This window comes from Uloborus diversus, chromosome 1, assembly GCF_026930045.1.
Source record: "Uloborus diversus isolate 005 chromosome 1, Udiv.v.3.1, whole genome shotgun sequence".
Classification (NCBI taxonomy): Eukaryota; Metazoa; Arthropoda; class Arachnida; order Araneae; family Uloboridae; genus Uloborus; species Uloborus diversus.
In genome coordinates, this window is record NC_072731.1 from 3,030,228 (window position 1) to 3,054,841 (window position 24,614).

At 34.2% G+C, this 24,614-nt stretch overlaps 1 protein-coding gene across 1 annotated transcript in view; it reads right to left on the bottom strand.

The window, feature by feature from the left end:
* The window catches only part of LOC129234276 (neuromedin-U receptor 2-like), a 213,614-nt gene that overhangs the window by 71,824 nt on the left and 117,176 nt on the right, over window positions 1-24,614 (bottom strand). The window contains exons 4-5 of the mRNA XM_054868272.1: window positions 17,124-17,367; window positions 10,211-10,345 (exon numbers count right to left, since the gene is read on the bottom strand). Of these exons, the coding sequence (XP_054724247.1) occupies window positions 10,211-10,345; window positions 17,124-17,367 (379 nt within the window). The remainder of the gene's footprint in view (window positions 1-10,210; window positions 10,346-17,123; window positions 17,368-24,614) is intronic.

Here is a 24,614-nt window from a genome sequence, read left to right on the forward strand (position 1 = left end):
CAGTTGATAGCTAGAATTGTTGTACTGTTCAATATTTTTGCGTTTCGTGTGACTGTTCGAGGCTATTCTCAAGTCAAATCTTAAAGTAGCGTTTTTTCACAAGATTGGCTGATAATAAATGGATTTGGCTGATTATTTTCCATTTAAATGGAACTTTAATGAAATTATTGTTATATTTTTTATTATTTGTGCTGATCAGACTCATGATCCAATCTACCAGTAGAAATCTCGCCAAACTCTTTGCAAAGATTTCAGTAGCTTATGCGAATACATTTGTGCAATTTTTTCAACTGTCGCTGTTCTTGAAGCCAATGTTTCTCAGCTTTCACCATGTAAACAAAATATCGCCATTAAAAGAATCTTTAAAACTTTTTTCAAGATGTAAAATAATCCACCATCAACTAAATTAGGCAAATCCATTAAAGAGCACAAAAACTTCCATAAATTTTTCTTTTTGCACATTTTCAAACAATCGCTAAATTTTACTACTCATTTTGGAAACATTTTGGATGAAAATGTTTAGCTCCATGTTATGGTGACTAGAAGTATCTCAGGATTTGGCGACAATATCTTTTTCACGAAAATTAGTAACAGACCGTTTTACAATTTTTGTTAGCCGCCGAAGACATGGATTTTAGCTGTATTAATGAAGATTTTTACTATTAATTTTAATGTAATGGAGATTTTTAGATGAACCGTTATCGTTATTTCAGAATGGTTGATGCTGATGTTGATTTTGAGGTACTGACGTCGATATTAAGATGACGTTTCGAGTATTCATTAAAAGGAATTTTTTTGAAGCTATTGTGCCAATTCTGCTGGGGTTAAAAAAGGGTGTCTTCCCAGTTTAGCCGACATTTCGGCCCCCTCCCCCCGTTTTCTGATTTAATCATACCTTTTGATATATTAAAATATTAAAGGCGGGAGGAAGTTTGAAGTGTCGGCAAAACTGGGGATAAACCAAAATCAAAAACAGAATGCTGATTGTTATTTTGAAAATTTTTCTTATTCCGAAGGGAGGAAGGGGGGATGACTACTTTCCTTATTCAGATAGATATTTTTAGAGGGACGGTTGACGATATTTTAAAACTGAAACCCTCATTCTAACTCAAATCTGAACGTTTTTTCCACTTCATAAGTATCCAGGTTTTGAACGTTTTATGTGTTTAAAAAGTATAATAGCTTAGTCTATATATATCTAAATGGATCTTGGTAAATTTGTTCCCTAAGATCCCAGAAACTACCCCGCAGATTTAGCTGAAACTTTCACCGTTTGTTCTTTTTGGTACTGAGGAGGTTTGTAGATCAGTTCGAAAAAAATCCGATTGATAGTTCCTTTTTTATTCTAATTTGTCCAAATTCGCATAAATGCCCCAATATGACGGTGAAAAAATAAGTGCACATATTAAAATTATGTGTCCATCGAAAGCGCTTATTTTTCTGCTGAAGATGGCATCTGTTAGAAAGTTCTAAGTTGTATGAAAAACGAGTAATGAGCTTTTTTTGTTCCATGTTCGAAGGCTTTCTTCAACCCAATTCATTATTTAGTGTATCATCTCAACTCCCAGTTCATAGTTAGAATTGTTGAATGTTTTTGCGTTTCGTCTGTCTGTTTGAGGCTTTTCTCAAGTCAAAACTGAAAGTAACGTCCCCCCTCCCCAAGATTGGCTAATAATAACTAGATTTGGTTGATTATTTTCCATTTAAACGGAACTTTAGTGTAATTAATGGGTTTTTATTATTATTATTTGTGCTGATTGGATTTTTTAATAATTATCCAATCTAACAGCAGAAAAATCGCCAAATTTTATGCAGAAAGATTTTAGTAGCGGATGCATTTGGCAGTTTTTGGCAGTCAACTGTCGCGGTTTTTGAAGTCAAAGACTACGTAATAATGTTTGTCAGCTTTCACCATGTAAACAAAATATCGTCAATCAAAGAATCTTTAAAAACTTTTTTTGCGGTAAAATAATCTAGCAACTAAATTAGGCAAATCCATAAACAGCGCACAAAAACTAAATGTGACTTTGTGCACAAATTCAAACCATCGCCAAATTTTACTACTTATTTTGGAAACATTTCGGATGAAATTGTTTATCGCCATTTTATGGTGACCAAAAGTATCTTAGCATATGGCGACAATATCTGTTTAACAAAAATTAGTAACATGCCGTTTTACAAAGTAAGGAGGGGGAGCATTATCCAAAACGATTCCCGCAAATTCGGTAACATTTTAAATCGCGCCAAGAACCCACAATAATTGAAAATTTCCAAAATTACTGAAGCAAGTTTAAGGGGATCACGGGCGCGCGGCTACATTTTTTTTAAACATTTCGTTTTTCAATTGACATACAGAGAAGGTAAGCCTCCATGTAGAAAAAAAAAATTAACTGATAAATCTTTTTAAACATGTGAAGTTAAATTTCATATTTCGGAAATTCTTCAAATTTGTACACGCTTAAATTTTGTATTTTCGTTTCTAAATGAATACTGTTTTGCTCTTTTTACTTAATGCTACTTTAGTTTTATGGGTAAGGAAGAAACTAGATTTTAAATCATGTCAAAAAGGTGTGTTTTAAGTTCTTTCACTTAAAACAGAAAACAAATGCAAGTAACGATTGCTTCTCATAATTATTGCTAACCCGGGCAACGCCGGGTATTTTTACTAGTATCAAATAAAACGAAATAACATCGAAAAAAAAAAGAACTAAATAAAAACAAAATAGGTGATATGTATAGTGAACAGAAAGTCGGAAAGTGAACTCCAATGACAAACCATTGCTCTGCTCTCTGCGCACACGAGCTTCAGTGGAGGATGCTAGAAAGGGGACACCTTCTCCCGAGTGCAATGTCAGCCATCCATAGTCGTGTCGCCGGCCTCCCCAGCTTGAAAGCAGGGCTGCGGAGTCGGAAGGAAAATGACCGACTCCGACTCCTGGATTTTTTAAACGCCACGACTCCGACTCCAGATTTTTTTTATTTTTATTTTATTGTATTTTTTTCAATTCCCTCTCCCCCTTCAGGAAGGGGGAAAAACCACAAACAGAGATTGAAATATTAATTCTTTTCCATGAAAATTTCGCATTTTGTATTTTATTGTAAACGTAAGATGCATACAACGTCAGAAATTCAATTAGAAAATCAAATTTTCCAATAGTTACGAGTTCAAAGTGAGATGACTTAAAAATACCATTTTTTTCTTTTTCAATAATTTAAAAGGATTACTTGTAATTTGCCCCCTTTTAATGTTTAACAAATACATATTGATAAAATCGTGTGCTTTCAAATTTTGAAAGTTGCAACTTGAAAGAAAAAAAGCGTTTTTTCTAAGTTCTTGAGAAGGGGTGGTTTGCCCCGGGTGACACCCATCTGGTAGGTGACACCCAAAGTTAATTTCAGAGTTTGTAAAAAATATAAATATTTTAATTCTGAAAATTTTCTTGAACATATTTTAAATTATATTTAACTTTTCAATTTCAACGAAAGTAAGGCATATATACGTCAGGAGCAAATTTTGCACAAAATGCGGCGGTATACAAATTTGTACGAATAGCTTTTGCTATACCTATATTTCTTCTTTGCTAAATTTGTAATTTAAATTTTATAGTCTGCTTTATAATTAACCTTAATATGAAGATTTAAAGATTAACTGCAATTATTGAGAGTCGTAACCAAGAAATCATTTACACTTATTTTGTTCCATACTTTTTATGGAGAATTAAGCATATAGAAATGGTCTTGACAAAAAAAAAAAAAAAAAATTCATCGGATCTTTTAGATTCGTGCTTTCATGCCAGAACTTATTTGCAAATTTGCCGAACACTCTCAAAAGTTTCCACCCGAGCTACGGGCCTCGACTTACTAAATTGTTACTTTCCTTTAACTATTTTATAACTGAGATTAAACAAAACACTATATTTCTACTTTTATTTGAAAGTGATTACTTGAAAATGTTAGGCAACAAAGCCGTTTGCTGACAGTTGCTATTTGTTATGTTAAAAAGCAAGCAAACTAGGGGACGGCTACAGAAAGTTCGGAAAGCACTTAAGTTAGCTGATTGCCATAATCGCAGTTATTTTCTCATTAGTAGCTTTTTATACGTGTAATCGAACCAATTGCTAGTCAGTTTTTAAAAAATGCAAGGAGAGTCAGTGAAAATGAAAGTAAAAAAGAAGGTCGGAGTCGGAATGTTTTCTAATGACTCCGACTCCTTTGCCCCAAAATCAGTTCGACTCCGACTCCACAGCCCTGCTTGAAAGTCATTCCAGCGTATTTGTTGCTATTTAGGAGGAAACAACGGGACAACTTTAAGATACTGAAACTAGATGGACAACTCCCCCCCCCCTTTTTACGACTCAACAGAAGTCAGACGGGGATCTGAGTTTCTGCTCCTTTCTTTCTTATCTCGTTTCTCGGCGCTTCCAGGTTTCTGTTTCAAGTTTGGCAGTGTTTGTTTCTCCGATTCGATTCAATTTATAGCGACCCCGACGTTACCCAAACAAAATGAGACACCTGACCTCTTTGGCGGTTTTTTGCAGCTGGCAACAACACCCTGGCCAAAGGATGCTCAAAAATTTAGAAAACCACTTAGTTGGTCAAAGGTTAAGTTTGGGGTAGAAAGGGAAAGGACGTGTCATGTGTTTGTCATTATTCAACACGTGGCTTCAAAGTACCTTACCGAAGCGCGGTTTCTCAAATGTGTTTGCGGCATCTCAAATTTGACCAAAAAAGCGTTACGTTACAGAAAAAAAAGAGGAGGAGTCTAAAAATGAACGTGCAATTTCAAAAGCAAATCATAAGTCAGCATAACGATGGATACTGTGATGTCACTTCCGATAGACCAACGAAAAAAGAAGCGCAAGATGACCAGAAAAACAAAACAAAAAAAAAAAAAAAAAAAAAAAAAAAAAACAGAAATAAAAGGAGCTTTCCTATTGGGAAACGTTCCGACAAAAACAAAAATAATTTCATATTGTCTTTTAGTCTCCTTCAGAGTAAGTGACCTGAAGAGCGCTCCATTTTTGGTAAAAATACTTTTTTTACATATTCGATTACGGCTATGGATAGGTGACTTGAAACGGGAAAATGTAGCAAACCTTCTACGTCAAATGAATCTGAGCAATTTTTAAGTACCATTCTGTTTAGTGTATCATGCAGGGATTCCCCGATTTTATACTATTCAGATTAGGTTATTTCTCGATTTTCTGAATGAAATTCCTAATTACCCATATCACCACTACCCACATCACTATCTAATAAGAATCTCCTTTTAATGCAATATTTCACAAAAAACTTCGAAATTTGAAGACTCGTCAGAATTTTCTGGGAAAGGAAAGTTTATGAAAGTTCACAGTGACCTCCTATCGAGTAGCCCCTGAATGCCTGTTAATCAGGTATGCTTTACAGTCAATATTTTGACATTATGAGTCCTATCCGAGCTAATGCGTTCAACTTTCTCTCTCTCTCTCTCTCTTTTTTTTTTGAAATCTTTCATCTTTTATAAATTTTAATGGAATAAATAATACTCCTTTTAGTTATTAAAGCTTAACAGAAAATTATCCATTAATAATCCTGCTTTACTGAACAAATTTTATTGAAATAACCATTTTAAAACTTATTGTCACGTGTCAGAAAAAAGCAGTTCATTTCTCTATCTCTTTCCCATCGTCCGCTGATCAGAATTCAATTATGCACCAAATGCTGTTTGTTCTCTGCGTAGGCCAGTACTTTTCAATCTGTGGGGTGTGCCTCCCAAGGCAGGCCTATCACTTAAAGAGGATCAGGAGGGGCACTTTCCCCGCTGACTTTGAGAAATCAAAAATTAAGGTATATACGAGTACATGGGCATGGTTATTGCTGTTTTTTGGTTGCTTATGCATTGAGTGTATGAAGGATTCAACAAAAAAGCAAAATTTTGGCGCATTTGTTGCAAAAAACCTGAAAAAACTAAGAAAATACTTTAAAAGGTTGCATTATTAAAATATGATATTATGAGAGCTTAATTATTTGTGTCTTATTTTATTTTTGTATTTGTGTTTTTCGTAGGTTCGTGAATGTCATAAGGGTGAATTATATACTTTAATTTTTTAATTAAAAAACATCAAATTAAACTCTTTCGAATCCAACTTGTGCCAAGAACTTAGAACTGCAGGGTTTATCACTATGTAATATAAAATTTAATTATACAGTTGTCGCGGCTTATATATGAGTCACAATTTGTTCTAAACAGCTTTGATTCCATATAGCGGCTGATTCAATGAAGCTAGATTTCGTTTTTGATGATTTCATCCATTAAGAACGGTTAATTCAATTGTCCACTGTTTCAAAATGTTGAAAATTTGGTGCGGCTGCTCTTCGTGTGCCGCCCTTCGTCGTGTAAAGCTGAAAGAAGCTTCATTGCGCTGAGAAAGCTGAAATTGTATCTAAGGTCGACTATGACACAAAAGCGGTTGATTCATGTTGTTTTATGTTATACGTTCACAATTACGTTCACAAAAACATCTTGGACGAAATTGATCACAAAAAAATAGCACGGATATTCGTATTCCATGTGCAGTCTAGAAAAAATGTATCTGTTGGTATTTAATTTTTTTTCTTATTGTGTAATTATGTAAATCAAGATGTAAACCTTTGAAAGTATTGTATCAAATGTAAATCCAATTCTATTTGATGTCAAGCTTTTGTCTCTCTCTCTCTCTCTCCCTCTATATATATATATATATATATATATATATATATATATATATATATAAACGAATTTTTCTTAATGCAACTTGAAAATGACAGAGTCAAAATGGTCCCCCCCAATAAATTTCAGCTGACGACGCCAATGGACTGGGGTAATTTAATTGTTTGGAGCACTGGAACTGCATCAAACACTAAATTCCGCCTACCCTCCCCCACCCCCTCCACACACACTCCAAAAAAGTCCAAATTGACTTATGTCTCCTTTGTCCTTCGTATTTAATTTATTTCAATTTTTCCACAATCTTAGGCCATCACCGTAATGAGGGATAAACCGAAATCGCTAATAGTGAACAAATGCTGCAATTCTGCACCCTCTAAGGGGGTTCTCGTTCGCAAACAACAAGCTGCCTTTCTTTTACGCAGCCAGTGTGTGAATTATGCTAAATATACGCACATACACTTGCAAAACTGCCTGAAATACTTGCAAAACTGCCTATTTTATAGAACAAATTTCCATTTTTTTCATTTTGAAAAAAGTAAGTGATCTCAACTATTTCACTTTGCCCCACATTCCCCTACTGCTCTTCAGATTAAAATTTAGGCATTTTTTTATTTTTTTACACGTTTTTATAATCCCGTCAATTTTACTCGAAGTTGTCGATGACAGACTTTACTCTCATTACAGCCGAGAACAATTCAAATTTTCCATGTAAGGGAAAATGAATTACAGTCAAAAATAAGAATGTTTACAGCCTTGAATTAAATGTTTCAGCTTTTCTCCAAATATTTCCTTACAAAAAGAAACTATAAGAAAACATGTAACGAAAAAAATTATTATAGTTTCGATTCACTCATTAATTTAAATTTTACTTCAGAGACATTGGATTCATACGATTTTTGACACTTTTGCCCAAGCATGGAAAAAATAAAATAAAACCTACGCTAAGATTTATTTCAGCTTTTTAAAATGCAGCATTTTTCTGACATAAAGCTTCTTGAAAGTAATCCCGAAAGCTTCAATGCAACAAACTGAAGCATTTTATTTAAAATTGACATCCTTTGCCTTCTTGCTTGAGTTGTTTTAAACTTAAATTTTGATATTGAACAAAAGAATTCCAACTCTAAAACACAGATCTTATTTATTTTAGTGACATATTGTAAAACTTTTCTTTCATTTACTTTTAAGCAGTTATTTGGAAGGCATTGCAAAATAACCGTCATGAATAGTTTAGGAAAGGCATGCGGACTGAGAAGGAAAACTGAATTTGATTCAATATCTAATTCAATATCTAACAAAAAAAATCAAAAGAAATAAAACAGGAACATTTCCTGAAATTTAAACCTGACTTAAAAGAAACTAGAAGAGTAAACTTATTCTAGAGTGAAGGGATTTTGAACTTATTGACCTTTTTTTTTTTTAGCAACGACACAAGTGAATCGTGTCTGTTTATTATCAAAATTTATCAATTTTGTCATTCTGTCTTTTAAGTATTGATTAATACGAAGAAATATTTTCAAATCGTGTGTCACATAAAAACAGTAACTTCAGAAAGTGATGAATATATAATCAAGAAAGGTTTTGTTTGAGACAAAATACTGATTTTAAATTGAACTTCAGAGTATGTTCATTCAATAAAATCTTTAATGTATATATTTTGACAAACTATCTTATGTTGATGCCGTAAGAAGGTCATGTACGTCAATTAAAAATAAATCTATTTGCAGTTGAATAAATATTATATTAAAATCATCAGATGATCGAGGAGGGAAATTTTAAATCAAAAACAAATTGATTCTTTCTTTTGATTTTGAGTTCAGGTAAGAATTTTGTTTTTCTTGTGGTTTAAATATTGTTCTATTTTCTTTATATAAATCTTGTTGCTTAAATATTGTTCTATTTTCTTTAGATAAAACTTGTATTATTCGTTTTTTAAAAGGTTCAATATTTGTATTTAATGTCATGCTGATATTCTGGACTTTCAGTAACTCAATTGCTTGTTTTGTGAGATATCGGGGACTAGTGTTGCTTTTTTGGGCAAATTTCGCCAGCAGCACTCACAAAACATCTCATGGTTTTTCCCTACCCTTGGGGAGAACCCCCTAATGAGGCCCCAGGGTATTTTGGGATTTTTTCCTTCTTTTGAAAGAATTTTTCGTTCTTGTTCAATCCTTATATTGCTATCAAATATATATATATATACATTTAACCAATGACGTCAGGAGTGTTACTCGATCACTCGCTCTTATATATATGAGGAGCTCAAATTAGCCCGTCTTATTGTACTTGTTCATATTAATTATCCTTTATTATTAAGAAATGTTTAAAAAATATTTCATTAATAAGAATTAACACTTAAATTTGCTTAAGTAAAACACACTGAAAATACAGTAAAATTCTGAAAAATACTAATTTAATAAATAAAATGATAAATTTACATTTAGTTTCGTTGTGAAGTTGTCGTTCCTCTGAATAAAGCTTTTAACTTTCCACTTCATAGATTTCATGGCGATTCTCTAATTTAACATTTACAAGTAAAGAATTAATGCAAAACATCTTCACACGCTTCAAGTGACCAAAAATAGAAATGAGAGTCCTGGCAAGAGAGATGCCGACGATGAAATCAAGCGCTGTTTTCACGTTCTTGCCAAGTTTTAAAAGTTGGCGACTTTTCTTAGGTTTTCGTCAGACTTTAAGACTCTACCTGTCGATAACGAGGGGATCAGGATGCATACGTTTCGAGTCAAAAAAAAAATGTCTCAATATATTCTTTCGAATGCTACTATTTTAAACTTTTTCATAAAGGAGTTGTTTTCAATATTTTAAAAGTATTTTTTTTCTGAAAGAACATGCTTAAAAACATAGGATCTAATCATTTTTAAAATAATTTATTTAAGTTTAATATTTGTACAAAATTACTTAAATCGGTGATTTTTCATTGTTTACATTTTTTGCCGATGACATCACAAATGATGAATTGACATTCTGCGTTGCCATTCACAGAGCAAAATACTTAATTCGCATCTTTACTCACGTGTATTGGCAACAACATGGTTGATGGCAAGCGTAGAGCGCAATTTAAATTCGCTGTTTGATTATCATAACGTGGAAACGCGGTACAAAGATGCGCCAAAAAGCATCATTTGTGACGTCATCTAGACCACGACTTGTTTGAAAAATCGGACATTTCAAAATATTAGTTAAAAAATAACTGTTGGGAAAATGAAAGAACTTTATGGGTCCATTTTATTTTTTCTGCTTATTTTATCAATTTCAGTGACTAAAAGTACTACTTTTGACTGAAGGAAACAACCCCATTACTGAAGTCGTGTCTTTCCCTGGTAAGGCTAAAGCCATTTCAGGAAAAAGTTCAAAAGGAACGACATGACAAAGTTCGAAAACTCTCTATGAACATTTTATAGTTCCGGTCCGGCTTATTCAGAGGTTTACTTACTATCTCTGAGACAACAAAGATGGAACTTCAGGCTCTGAGAAAAACCAAAACCAAGAAGTAACTAATAATACCTGCTACAGAAAAGAGAGTCTCGTTGACTTTCCTCAAGGGTTCAGTCCATTTTCCGTACAGTGAGACGTACAGGAAGAGCAGTCTTTGTGAATGGTAGGGTGCCCAACAGGCGAAGAAGGCGAAGACTACAGCGACTGTCAAAAAAAAAAAATGAATAACTGGGTAAAACGTTGAAAACGTACAGTAGCATATGCAGCGTGCACACAAGTTTTAAAAGTAAGAAAATAAAAATATTAATATGAAACGCTCAGAGGTAAAGTGAATCAAGTCCAAAGTTTCTGATTTAAAATGAAGTTGCCACCTTAATTACTGTACTTGATTTTTTCAAATTATAAAGTTAGTTTATTACAAACAAAATTATTGCCTTTTTACTTCCTTTCACAAAAAGGAAGCATTGTATTCGCGAAAAAATTTTCACTTAAAAATCGGCCTTAATTTCCATTTTCTCACCCCCAAATGAATGTTGAGTTGTTTTTTTTTCGACCCGACCACACGTACATATGTACCTCCGAAATATCCATTTTGAAGTTTCTCGAGTCAATTACAACGAGTTTTCTCGTGACGTCTGTATGTACGTATGTAGATGCTTTTATGCGTATGTGTGTATGTGTGTATGTATGTCGCATAAATCAAGAACGGTATGTCCTAGAAAGTTTAAATTTAGTACGTAGACTCCTGGTGGGGTCTAGTTGTGCACATCCTTTCTTGATTGCATTTGAGTGTTTCTAAAGGGGTTTTTTGCACCCTTTTGGGGGGAATTCATTGTTAATTTCGATGCAAACTCAAGTGGTGTTATAATTTGGCGGACACTTGGTGATATATATCGCTATTCTTTCGGTCGCCAAGTTTTGTCGCCATTTTGGTGACAAATTTGGCGATATTTTATTTTATTTTTTTTTCATTCTGGTTTTAATATGGCCATTGTTGGTGATATTTAGAGAGTTAGAGAGAGAATCACATTAAAATTGCACTAATAGGGAAATAACATTAAATTGGTGTAAAAAGAAGTCATGTGATACACACATCAGCTCGTTTACCTCCATATTCAACTAGTGTCGGTTAACTTCAATCTTGATTATCTCATAATATATAATTTATAAATTGTAACCTTTTCAGCTCTGTATGAATCACTGTTAAAACTACAGGTTGCATTCGGCACCTTTCAGGGGTGAAACGCTTGTTCACCAGCGGCACCCAATACGGAGCCGGAATTTCACCTCTAACTAGGGTGAAAAACAGGCACCTTTCAAGAAATAGGCAGCCGGGGTGAAAAGAATGAACCTTCGGAGAGAGAAATGGCACCCCTTACTGTAGATCCTCCCCCCCTCCCCCGTATTGTGTGCGTTTTTGAATACAGTTGTGTATTTTTCTTTTTTTAATAGTTTTGTTTTGATTCATGATAGTCTACGTTTTGCACACTTTTCACATTGCATGAATTCAGTACTGGAAATGATTAAAACTTGTAATTACAGCATTTGACCATATTTCAGAGTTTTCAACATAGTTAAGAAGTGCTCATTGCTTTAATTCATCTGATCGTTCTCTACATCAGTGTTTCTCAACCTCTTTTGACCCACGGGTCGGTAAAAACAAATGAAAAACATTTCGGACCTGTGAAATTTTTATCCTTTTCTTAAAAATAAATAAAATAAATAATAATAATTATAATAACTCTCGGGGCGGTAAAAAACTTGTAAAAAAATTCTGCGTACTGATGAGGTTTTTTTTTTTTTTTTACAAAGTAATATTAAAGATGAATAAAACAATAAATATCTACAGACTTTATTTGGTATCAAAGAGTTGTCACAAATATATTTAAAGTTAAAGACGAGTAATTATTTGAATAATCATAGTTAAGTTAATGATCATTTGTGAGAAATAACCGCACCGAAAGTAAAGTGTAGATGTACTTATGAATTATTTACATGAACAGCCAAAAATATTCTGGGATATTCAAGTTACGATAAAACAAAATCGTTTCTCAAACGTTCAACATTTCAATCAAAATAACAATAAAATAAAATGCGCATAAAATTTTTCGACAGTTAAAAATTTAAAGAAACTCCTAACACTATCGAATAACCGCTAACAGGAAATGATTCAAACACTTGAACGAAAAAGCAAAAGAAAAAGATAGACGGAGAGAGATTTCTTTTTTATTTTTTGCACTCGCTACACGAAGCACAAGAATCATTTTTATTTAGGTTCTCACTTGTTGGTTATTGAAAATATCATTGCGGTTACTATTTCGGTGATTAAATGTTGCTTATCGAGTACTCAAGAAAATAATGATAGATACATTTAGTAGCGTTTTGTGTGAATGATGGAATTTTAACGATAGTAACAGTAACCTGAAAATAAACAACTAATGGTACTACGGTATCGTAACGGACTAACGGTAACTGAAAAGCATTAAACGTACTTTTAACTATGTTTGAAAGCCCTAAAAGCTACAAAGTGATCAAAAGCTGTACTTACTTGTTATTTTAAAGAATTATCCTACAAAAGTTGAGATTTAATCCAATAGTGTACTTCATTCAATGTGAAAGACGTAGAAGCCACGCGTAGTGCAATCTATTGAAGTGGTTGAATGGTGAATGTATGCCGGAAGCGCATGCGCCAGCAAGCCATTTAGCGATTGCTTGCTGTTTTGGCACCCCTGTCTACGACTGTCTGCTACTTTCGCACCTCTGCTTTACTTCCTGGCCAGTATGGCACCCTTGGTCACCATGCTTTCACCTTAGGGGGAATATATTCACTCGTCTGGAACCTCTGGTTATAACAGTGATGATATTAACTTACTCGTTAGTATTCACAGCTAAATCTCGGTACTGTATATATGTTACACAGTTCCTCAAAGTCAAACAGATAAGTTAGAGAGGGGATCCAAAACTCCTCTCCGCCTGGTCACCAGTGTAGCATAGTCCACAACAATTGATGCTGTCTTGCTATAAACCAGTGAAGTGAGCATAAAGAACATCAGTAAGACATTCGCACTAGAACTGCCTCAGAAACTAAGATGCCACGGAGTGCTCACGCCATACCAAGACAAGGCTTAAAGTTTGAAAAAGGTTTAATGCGGGGTGGTTCGAAGGAGTTATTTAAGCTGTACTTGCAATTAGCTTGTGCTGAATCCTCATATTCAATATTGTTACAAATTCTGTAAATAGTAATTATTGTAGTAACGTAACCTGTAAATAGTTTCCCGTAATGAATATACAGCCCCTATAAATTCGGTTGAAGTATTTAGTCCCCCTATTTTTCATTGATAAGATTCGTGAATGAATAAAAAGGAGAAATAAAATAACGTTCTACTATTTTCGAGAAGCATTTGGAATCTTGTGGAATATTTGAGAGTTCTCTTTCGATGTGTATAAAAAGCGTTATGCATGATAAAGAGTTCAGTTTCGATTGACAATTTGTACTGAGAGTGTATTAGTTCTGTTTATTGCGAGGCATTTCGCTGTGTTGTTTTTCGTATTTAGGAGTAAATACGTGTGTAACTGTTGAGTTTACGGTGTTGTGTGATATTTGCTTAATTGCTGATGATTAATTTAGCAGTTGTTGACGATCTTCCCTGTACATATAGTGTAAATAAATTTCCTGTATTTTTAATCAAGAACTGTGTCGTCCTTTCAAGAAAGTTGGAAGTCGCACCGGATCCGTTACAATATTAACTTTCAAGTGAGAAAAATCTACCTGTTGCCTTCATTTTGAATGCACATAACTTTATTTGATGTGAAAAGGACAGCATGTGCATCGGTACTACATAGAAACATATAATAAATCATTTCTAATAAGAATTTCAACGCTGATATTCAATTCAATTTCTATACGGTCCCTCATCAATATAATAGCTTTAAAAATTAAAAGAAGTCTTTAACTCATATCAAATGACACCGTCTATATTTCTTTTTTAATTTGCATAATTGGCGAGCAATTAGGAGCGTCTTAATGTTAGGCGTTCTGCCTTAGCCATAGCGGGCGATAGCTTACTGCTTAATTAGAAGTGTGCCTGTGTTTATAGATTTCTTTTCAGAACTATACCGGAAATTAAACAAAAATTAGGTACAATTATAAACTACTGCACAAAAATATTTGAAATGTTTGAAGAATTATGTAGAAGAATTATATTATAGAATATTTATACAGAAGAATTATATTATAGAATATTTATTGTAAATATTATAGTAAACTCTTTTACAATGCAATAACACAATTCTATTCATTTGTATTGCTTTTCATGATGAGGTACATATGCTGTGAAATTGAGATTGTTGGTATTAGGTAAAGATATTACAACTTCTATTTTCTAATGGTTCTGCGGTAATATAAGTTTGTAACCATACAGTTTATGGTACATTAATCTTTATAATTTAGCAACCTATAGTTATTGCATTAGTTATTGTTTACTGAGGAGAAGAATTTCCTTATGTATTTGCCTTTGTTATAGTTTTTTTTTCTAGGTTCTATTGATAAACTCTTAGAGTTCATGGTGGGGAGCTGTGGAAAATCTCCATAAAAATCGTCAAGTATACCTGTGCGCAAGAGGGCGCTTTTCGATATGCAAATTTCCCACCTATCGGTTCAATTTAGTTAGCTGTCTTTTTGTTAATGTATCGTGGATTCGTGGCATTCGATATCTTGATTTTTGTTGATGGTGGTCGTCTCGTGGCAGTTCGAATAGCAAGGGCAATTTGGAAGCCCTTTCGTATGTAGAATCCAAATAAAGTTAATTTATGCTTTAAGATAGTTGCCTTAGCATTTTCTTTACATACCTAGTGCAATCCCCTGGAATAGCATCCATTCTTTCTCGTCGCACCAATATCGGTGGTATGCCATTTAACGAGAATCTTGAGGCCCAGTTTTCTGCGCTAGATGGAGGCACATGAGCTCTATTTGAAGCGAAATAGCACTGTAGCAAAATACATTACAACTACTTTTATTTATTTTTAGTATGTTTCATTTTTGATGAATTCTAACTTCTGTTACTCATTTGGAAGTTTCTACAGCAAAAATTAATCATGTAAAAATTGAAACAAATTACAGTAAAACCTCGGTGAGTCGTCACTCGAGGGACCAAAAAATTTTGACCACTTATGCGAAGTGACTACTTATGTGGAGTGGGAAATAAGGAAGGAAAAGAAAACTTCAAACAATTACTTTCATGAATAGCTGTAGAATTCAGTGAGAAAAACCTAAAGCTTGTATAATCCATGTCTATAAATTAGTGGAAACTTTAAAAAGAAGGAAAAAACAGTTATTATAGTTACCTAGTTTTATTTTCTTTTACTTATACATTACTTAATCATAACTCATTTTAATGTACTTACTGTTCATTAAAACACTGCAACAGTAAGATAAATAAATACCTTTGTGCTGAATAGTAAAGCAAGACAAACAACGTTAGAAAAAGCACAAATTTGCCAATTACAGCAGACACGTGTTTCGGCGTTACAGGGAACGCCTTTTTCAATGCAAAAAATAATGAGCTTATGGATGAAAAGACATCCGACAAAAGCTCAAAAAGGCGTTCCCTGTAACGCCGAAACACGTGTCTGCTGTAATTGGCAAATTTGTGCTTTTTCTAACGTTGTTTGTCTTACTTTACTCCAACTGTGTTGACAGATGAAGTTGTTGCTTACTGAAAATAAATCTGTCTTCAAGCTTTAAATACCGCCTCTGCTGTACCTTTAACGAATGTTAAATACTGACAAACGTTCTCCAGGTATTAAATTTTGTCTATCTTGCTGGATGGAGTTTGATTCATATGATTGGTACTAGACAGAGTCGCAGCAAAAAGTATGGTTGAATGACCAGAAGTGAGAAGCGAGATTTCAAGAAAAAATGACTATCACACAGTACAGTACAACCTTGATATCTCGAATCTCTCGGGACGGGAAAATTTTTCGAGATATCGAGTTTTCGAGTTATCAAGGTTTTAAAAAAAATACAGTAGTAACTCTCACATTTACACAAACGTACGCTATATGCATTTATATATGTACTATGGGATTACTTCGAATTACAATCAGTAAAGTAGTTTTCAATATTTTACTAGATTTGAAATTTTTTAACTGTCGAAAGTGCACTGGATGATATTTTGAAATGAACAACAATTTGAACTTGGTTTCTTCACCTAAAAATTTAAAAATTCTTATTTTATCTTTAACCAGTAATCTCACATTCAAAAACTTCTCAACAGCCATTTTGTAGGAGTTAAAAAAGCTGAATGATGAAAATGAGGAACGCATTTTCCGTTTTCAATTGAAAACTGACGGACGAAAAATCGAACCCCTTTCCTCAAACTGGACAACATGTTCGAGAGAAATGCACAAAGATTCTAAACTCGGGGAAAACACAGCACCTCCTTCATACCAACACTACCCTGTCATCTTGCCCCAATCCCCTATTCACAAAATGTCCAAGAAAAGGGATGAAAAAAGTTAAAAGTAATTGTCTCTGGAACTGGATTTACTACAAAAATTGCCAAAGCAAAACGACAATTGAAAATTGCTTCTGTGCAAAAATTTTGACATATCAAAGGTTTTGAAAAATAAATTCCGAGATAACTATGGAAAATACATAGGGGTTTTTATAGAAAATGCTGGGGAAAATTTTTATTTCGAGACATCAAGGGTTTTGAGATAAGGTGGTTCGAGAAATCAAGGTTTGACTGTATTTCAACTAAGTCTAACGCTATTTTCTAAGATCCGATAAGAAAAGAGAATTTTAGAAAACAAGTTTTGAGTGACTAATTAACCGGAGTAAACGACGACTTAAGAGGAGTGACCACTTGAACGGTCGACTACTTATTGAGGTTTTAGTGTATTTCTTTGCAAATAGAGTGCTAATACTTAACATTAAAAACTTTAATAGGAAATTGCCTGTCGAAATTCAAACGAAACTTACTCAGCATGCGAATGACAGTCCTCCGTGAACGAATGCGCCTCCTATAGGCTTCGTTTCTGGGAACCCCGGCGTCGTCCTCGTACAGGTTTCTTGCTCGGTAGAGGACGAGGGAGATGCGCACGTAGATCCCCGTTATCACAACCATGGGCACCACGAAGAACAGGATCGTGGAACACAGCATCAGCATCTCCCATTCCTTTTTGGGGTCGTTGAACGGAAAGCCGCACCAGGCGGATTCGTCCAGCTGCCTTGAGTACATCTGGAAAGAAATGAATAACGATGAATTTGATAGTGTACTTTTCAATCAATATCTCATATTGGTATGAAACAGGGTGGAATAGCTGTCTCCAAACATTCTGTATCCATTGATGTCTGTATCTCTCTGGACAGTACGGGGGAGATAGGAGAGAGTTAGTTCTTAAAAATCTAAGTATTTCACCAATGGGGGAGGGGAGGGAATTAATTTGAATTTTGACATCTTGAATTCAAATTATGTTTTTCGCATCACGAGTGTGTGCATGTAGGCATGTGTGCTTGTGTGTGGTTATATGTGTTTGTGTGTAGGGGTATGTGTATGTGTGTGTAGGCATGTGTGTTTGTGTCTGTGTGCTGGCATATGTGTGTGGGTAGTTGTGTGTATGAATGTGTGTGGGGGGGGGGTATGTGTATGTATGTGTAGGCATATATCTTTGTGTCTGTGTGCAGGCATGAATGTGTGGGTAGTTGTGTGTTTGTGTATGTGTTTGTGTGTGTGTGTGTGTGTGCGTGCGTGCGTGCGTGCGTGTGTGTAGTTGTGTGTGTATGCGCGTGTATGTAGGACATGGATGCAACCTGGAAACGGCTTTAGGAGCAGCATCGTGAGGAGCCGGTCGACGGTGATGGTGCGGAGGTTGGCGGTGGGAAAATAAAATGATAGGACGCCAAAAACAGTCAAATGAAAGCAATAAGCAATCGTGATTGCTCAACTAGTTATTTGAAGGGGAGAAGTTGGAAAAGTGTTTCAATCACAAGACTTCAAAAGTTGAGCTTGATGTAGAATATTCTTCAGCCACTTAAAGACCACAGATAAGAAGCTTTTACAGGCCAAAATCTATTTAAAGTTGGATAGAGTAATGAAAAGTTTATTTGCAATGGGTATTTTCCATTTCAGTTGTTAAACAAAAAGAATTTATTCTAAACCGCGTTTCTCAACCTGTTTAAAACCGCGGACGAGAAAAGAATTTTGAAACAAATTCTCGGACCGGCGATTTTTTTTAAACAACTATTATTATTGTTATTATTTTATTTTTTTATTTATATTTTTTTTTGTATTTATTTATTTTATTTTTTTTCTTTTCTTTTTGACCCACGTACCCTTAAATATTTACGACATTTTTTTTTACTTGAACCAGTAAGGTTTTTTTCACTCAAACAAATGAATATATAATCAAAGGACAAAGCTCATCTTAGTATTAAACAACAGACCCAAAAACAAAATCTTCAAATGCAAGGACAAGTAATTACTGCAACAGTTACACATATGTAAATAAATATTTGCGTAAAGAAAGTCATGAAAGCTAAATCATAGAAAGTTATAAAAATTAATCACAAAATTCATAAAAACCGGTAAGAATTTTCTGCAGACCGTTGGCGGTCCGCCGAGGCACCGGTTGAGAATCGATGTTGTAAACTATATCAGTTACCTAGTTATTATACACTCACAGAGCTACTTTATATCTTTCATGAACTTTGCCTCAAGCTATGCCTGAGGTTATTTTTTGCACGTTTGAGATTTGTGTTGTGTTAACAATTTGTTGACTGCACTGTTGAAAATTTTCCGGAAAATTTACGGTAATTGTTACTGGCATCCATGTTGCCAGTAACTATTACCGTAAAAATCAAATGTTACTGTAAAACTTTACGGTTTCCTCGGTAGACCACAGCAACCAATTGGAGCTGGGATCGCTTATTTCTCCGGTATAAATTACAGTAAAAATCAGCGATGCTGTAAGTCCGCCATTTTACAGTAACAATTACCAGAAAATTTTCCTGAATTTTTAACAGTGTGCAAGAAAGAGTTGTTTCGTTCTTTTTTATTTGGTAGTTATTTTTTAAGTACTTAATAGTTCGTAAAGCCCAGTGGCTTAGTAGAAGCTTGAAGTACGATTCTTGGGTTGGGCATGGTCTTCTTACCGTTTCATCCTTTCAGTGGGCTGATAAAATGAGTACCAAGCGTTCTTGACAGCTAAACATCCGGGGGTTCTGCGTTCGGCTGACTACGCAACCCCCAACGTCTGTTTTGCACCCCCAGAGCCCTCTGTCACGACAACTGAGATAGGCACAGTAGGCCTTTGCCTCCATGGGCCGTTGCATCACTGAGTTTATTTTTTATTCATTTATACAAAACCCACCAATCACAGCCTCTGATCTGTCCCCATGCTTGACGAGAAAGCAATATTCCCAGCCAAAAACAAAATTACGCACATAAAAACTTGACGACCGTCCCATTCGCAACTCCAATAAACTATTGGGGGCGCTGCAGCCACTGTCTAAAGGCGGATGAAAAAGGTAAAACAAATAAATGCCCTAACTTATAACTTGCTTTAACGCTTAATGAATGAGAGTAATTTTTCATCGTGTTTGTGGGAAGCTTTCTTTTCTATTCTTCTGAAATTAAATTACATCACAAACTGTCTGAAGCCTGAAATTTACCCCAAAGAAAACACGTGGAATGGAATGTTTTACCTTTTTTTTAGTATTGTTAATCTCCGCAAGGTACGTATTCGAGCTCTGGAGTTACGAATTTCTGAATTATCGAAAAACCAAAGCAATGAGCGAAAATTGAAAGTTTTTTTAAAAGCTTTGCTTGAATAAATTACGAATATTTTATTTGTTAACAAACATAGATGGCAACAGTTAAATATTTTAAATCAGTGAGATAATATTTCCGATCATTTCCCAACAATTAAAATTACGCGAAATACGCAGACAGTCTATTACGATGTATCTTTCATATTGTTGCAATAATGAAACAAATTTTTATTCGAACAAAAAAAAAATCCGCCCCCCTTGGAGCAATTGGTGCCGAAATTGAATCAACGCCTATTTACATATAGGTTCACATTAGTTCCAAACTTCATCTAGAACGAAGCATTATTTCTTGAGATACAGCGTTCGCAATGAAAACAAGAGAACATTCGATTGTACCACCCCCTTTTCAGCTATTGACGTGGAAATGAAATCAGCTCTTGTACCTTTTAAGGGCTACTAAAAGTTAAATTTTTGTTTGATTCCGTTTATTATTTCTTGAGATATAGCAGTCACAAGCGACGACAAAAAACGTTCAATAGCTCACACATCATTTAAGCTATTGACACCAAAATTGAATCAGCACCTGTACCTCTTAAGGGCAACATATAGACCAAATTTTGTTTGATTCCGTCAGTTAGTTTCTGGGAAATAGCAGGCACGCATAACTCAAGAAAGTTCCCATTGCAACCCCCCTTGGAGGAATTTGCGCCAAAAACCTATGGGCATAAGTTCACATAGGGGCAAATATGTGTATCGAATTTCGTTTGATTTCATGTGGTAGTTTTCGCTGTAGAGCGGTCACAAAAAACAGGTCACACACATACACACACACACAGACAAATAGACATTTTTCAAAAATGGCCGAACTGACTTAGCACACTTCAAAATGTTCGAATCCGTCGAAATTCGAAAACTCGCACGAATCCAATACTTTCTTCTATATATTAGTTATAGAAGAAAGTGAAAACAGTTGAAATAAATCGTAAAGCCAATCAAATAGATCTTAATCCCTAACAAATCCGTCAAAACAATCTGCTGTATCATTTCAAGATATATGACTATTTTTTTAACGAATCTTTCAGTTTAAGTTTTTCAGAAACATTTTGTTACTTGAATTAATATGAGTAAGAAAATTTGTCCTTTGCTGTTTATTCGTGTAGCAAATGGGAAGAAAAACTTTTGTTGCTACTAGGCCCACCTCCTTACTTTATGCAAGCACCTATTATAAATTCAACGCAACAGTTTTTAATTCTTAAGCATCATGTGTGTTGACCACTTAGAAAAATAACCGATTTTCAAAATTTTGAAATAATATGAGGGAAATTGAAGCGCTGTTGCTACCAAAGACCAATAACACACACATTTAAGAAAACATTTAAATCTAATTTTAACTTTTATGTAGCAGCATTTAGTCTAATTTAAAGTAAAATTTTATTTTTTATTTCAGAAGTTTCACCAGGTATATTCGGTTCAATTATGTACATTTAAGAATGCTTAGTTCTTGTAGGTTTTTTTTTTTTTTTTATGTTTATCAGTGTTTTAGAACATCTGACTGTAAATTATGTATTATCTTTTTAGTTAAGGCGCAATGATGGAAAATGGCGTTTTAACCGTAAAAAAGACTTAACTAAAAGGATACTATAACTTAACTACTACTTAAACTATGATTTAACTACTTTTCCCATGATCAGAATAAGAATCAAAAGAAAATTCTTAATCAATCACTTCATAATGAAATATATACTAACGCTAGTGGTAGTTTTTGTTTTCTATGTTTCAGTTATTGAAGAGAAAACAAAAGAAAATCGTTGGGTATGTTACAAGAGGATCTATTTCTGTTTCACAAGTGAAGTAAGCTAATGGTACTTACTAGGAAACAAGAGGATAAGTGTAGTAATCAAAACGAGCTGATGGGTGTGCCTCACATGACTTCATTTTACGCCAATTTAATAATAATAGTACCTTAGTAGAGTAAGAAAGGAAACACTTAAAATCCCCCCCCCCCCCCTACTTTGTCGCGAGCCGAAGAAAAAAAGTGTTTTAGAGAGATTATTTTTCACAATAACGGCAATTTAAAATTGATTCAGTGGTTCACTCTCTAAATATCGCCAATAGCGCTAAATTGAAACCAGATTCAAAAAATAATTTCTTTCACCAAATTTTGTTGCCAACTTAGCGATATATCGCCATTGCCGACCGAAAGCAGGGCGATATATTGACTAGTGTTCGCCAAATTATAACATGACTTGAGTTTTTCACTGAAATTACGCTGATTTCCTTCAAAAAGTTCTAAAAGGCCCCTTTTGGAACATCCGAATGTAACTAAAAGGAAAGGTGTACAACTAGACCCCACTAGGAGTCTACATACTAAATTCCCACTTTCTAAGGCATACCGTTTTTGAGTTATGCAAGATACGTACATACGTATGAATGGATGTTTCGAGCATCCATACGTTCTTAGGTATATATGCACATGCGGTCGGAACAAAAAAAAAACAACTAAACATGCATTCGAGGGTGTGCAAAATGGAAATTTAGGCCGAGATGAGTGAAATTTTTTTCGCGAATACAGTACTCACTTTACTGTGTGAAAGGAAGTAAAAAAGAGTTCAATAAGTAGCAATTAAAATAACGTAGTAAAACATGTTTCTGGACGCATAAATTATTTGTAATGTATCTCTGTCCTCTAAACATGAGGTCTTATTTTATTTTATTTTTTATTTTAAACCAATGATACCTTCGTACCCCCCATTTCTAGCTTAACCGGTGAAGGGTACCATGGTGGTTGAGGGGGAGGGAGAGAAACTGGAGGGAAAACTCTTGAAATACATATACATAACGTACATACGCACATACCTATACATACATACATACATATATATATACATACATATACACATACATACACACACATACACATATATATACATATACATACATACACACACACACACACATATATATATATATATATATATATATACATACACACACACACATATACAAATACATACATATACACATAAAACTATATATATATATATATATATATATATATATATAAGGGGGAAAAGGCATGAAAAAGTTAGTAGGCTCGAGGTGCTATATTTACTCCAACATTTTTTGAAATGTTGCTAAATTTTATTAGTTTCGATGAGTAATGGAAGATATCTTTCACACGTTTTGCAGATGTCACATGCAGACGGTGAAATTTGGTAGCTTCAATTTTCTTTAAATTTATCCATTTCCTTAACATGTCTTCAAACTTTAAAACCGTTTGTCTCGATAATGGAGCACAAGGGCAAATAGTTTCTTCTTAAAAAAAGTCTCAATATGCTCTCTCGATTGTTACCTATATAAACCTGTTTTATATCTACATTATTCGCGTGGTTTCCTAGGTAGCTTGTTATCTAAAGACCGAACATCCAAGTTTTATGCACTTATATTTAGCTAAGCAAGCCGACCACGGGGTTATTCATCAACAGCTTGAAGTGGATTTCAAATTAATAGGACATAATTGACACAATGACACAACTAATTAGTAACATCAACGCTGTAGCCCAAAATTGAACTGGGAGCCTCTTACACGGTATTTTACCTCGTATTCGGGTAAATTGTCGGGCACAGGAGTCGCAGTCGGAGTCAGGTGCCCCTAAATTCTCGGAGTCGGAGTCTGGAGTTTGTCGTCAAGAGCTATTTCCAACAAAATTTGTTTGAAGTAAATCCGCCTTCAAGTACGGAATCTACATTGACTTTCAGTTTCCCCGTAGGCGCTAATGTTAAGGGATTTGAACTGTTCAAAATTGAACGGAAAATTTTTCAAATCAAAAAAGATATTTTATATACAAGTTTTTCATTAAAAGCTTTTTCCTACAAAGTTTTTGAAGCGAATTCGCCTCACAGTTCGGAATTGCCTTGAATTTCCCCGTAGGAGCTAATGTTAAGTTTTTTTCAACTGGTTAAAATTGAACAAAAAATAGTTCAAATCAAAAAGTGAAATATGGGAATGAGGTGTCCTCACCGAGATCTTTCGAACAAAAAAAAAAGTTTGTTCGAATCGGACTATTTATTCAAAAGTTATTAGGGGGGGGGGGAGGGGACAGATCGACAGACATTTTTCCCCATCTCAATACCCTATTTTCCAATTTTTATTTTTTCAATATTTATTTAATTATCTTATTTATCTTTGACTTTTTTTTGTTTTTCGCGATATTTTTAGGATGCATTAAGCCTTCTTTCATGCTTTTTTCTTCCTTCTCTGACTTTTACTGGGAAATTAGGCTAAAAAAACTGTTTAATCATCGCCTCTTTAAAGTTTATATTAATGATCGTTTCAACCAATAGTTTGAAATAAATAAAGAAAAGATTTTGGGAATAAAATAAATTTTAAAAGTCTATAATATCAATTGGAAAACACCGTGGAGTTTTGGAGGAGAGATGTGGTGCAGAAAATTGAGCTTCATAGCTTCATTGGTAGAATCAAAAGTAAATCAGAAATGTTAAAATTTCATGCAATTTTTTTTTTTAAATACTGCTCATGATTCAAAGTGATCGATAATTTAAAATTGGTCGCAAGTTCCACAATTTCTTTAACCGATGCAAAAAAAAAAGCGTTTTACAGAGATTACGTTTCCCAATATCGTCAACTTTAACGTGATTCAACGGATAACTCTCTCAATGTTGCAAATAGTACCAAATGGA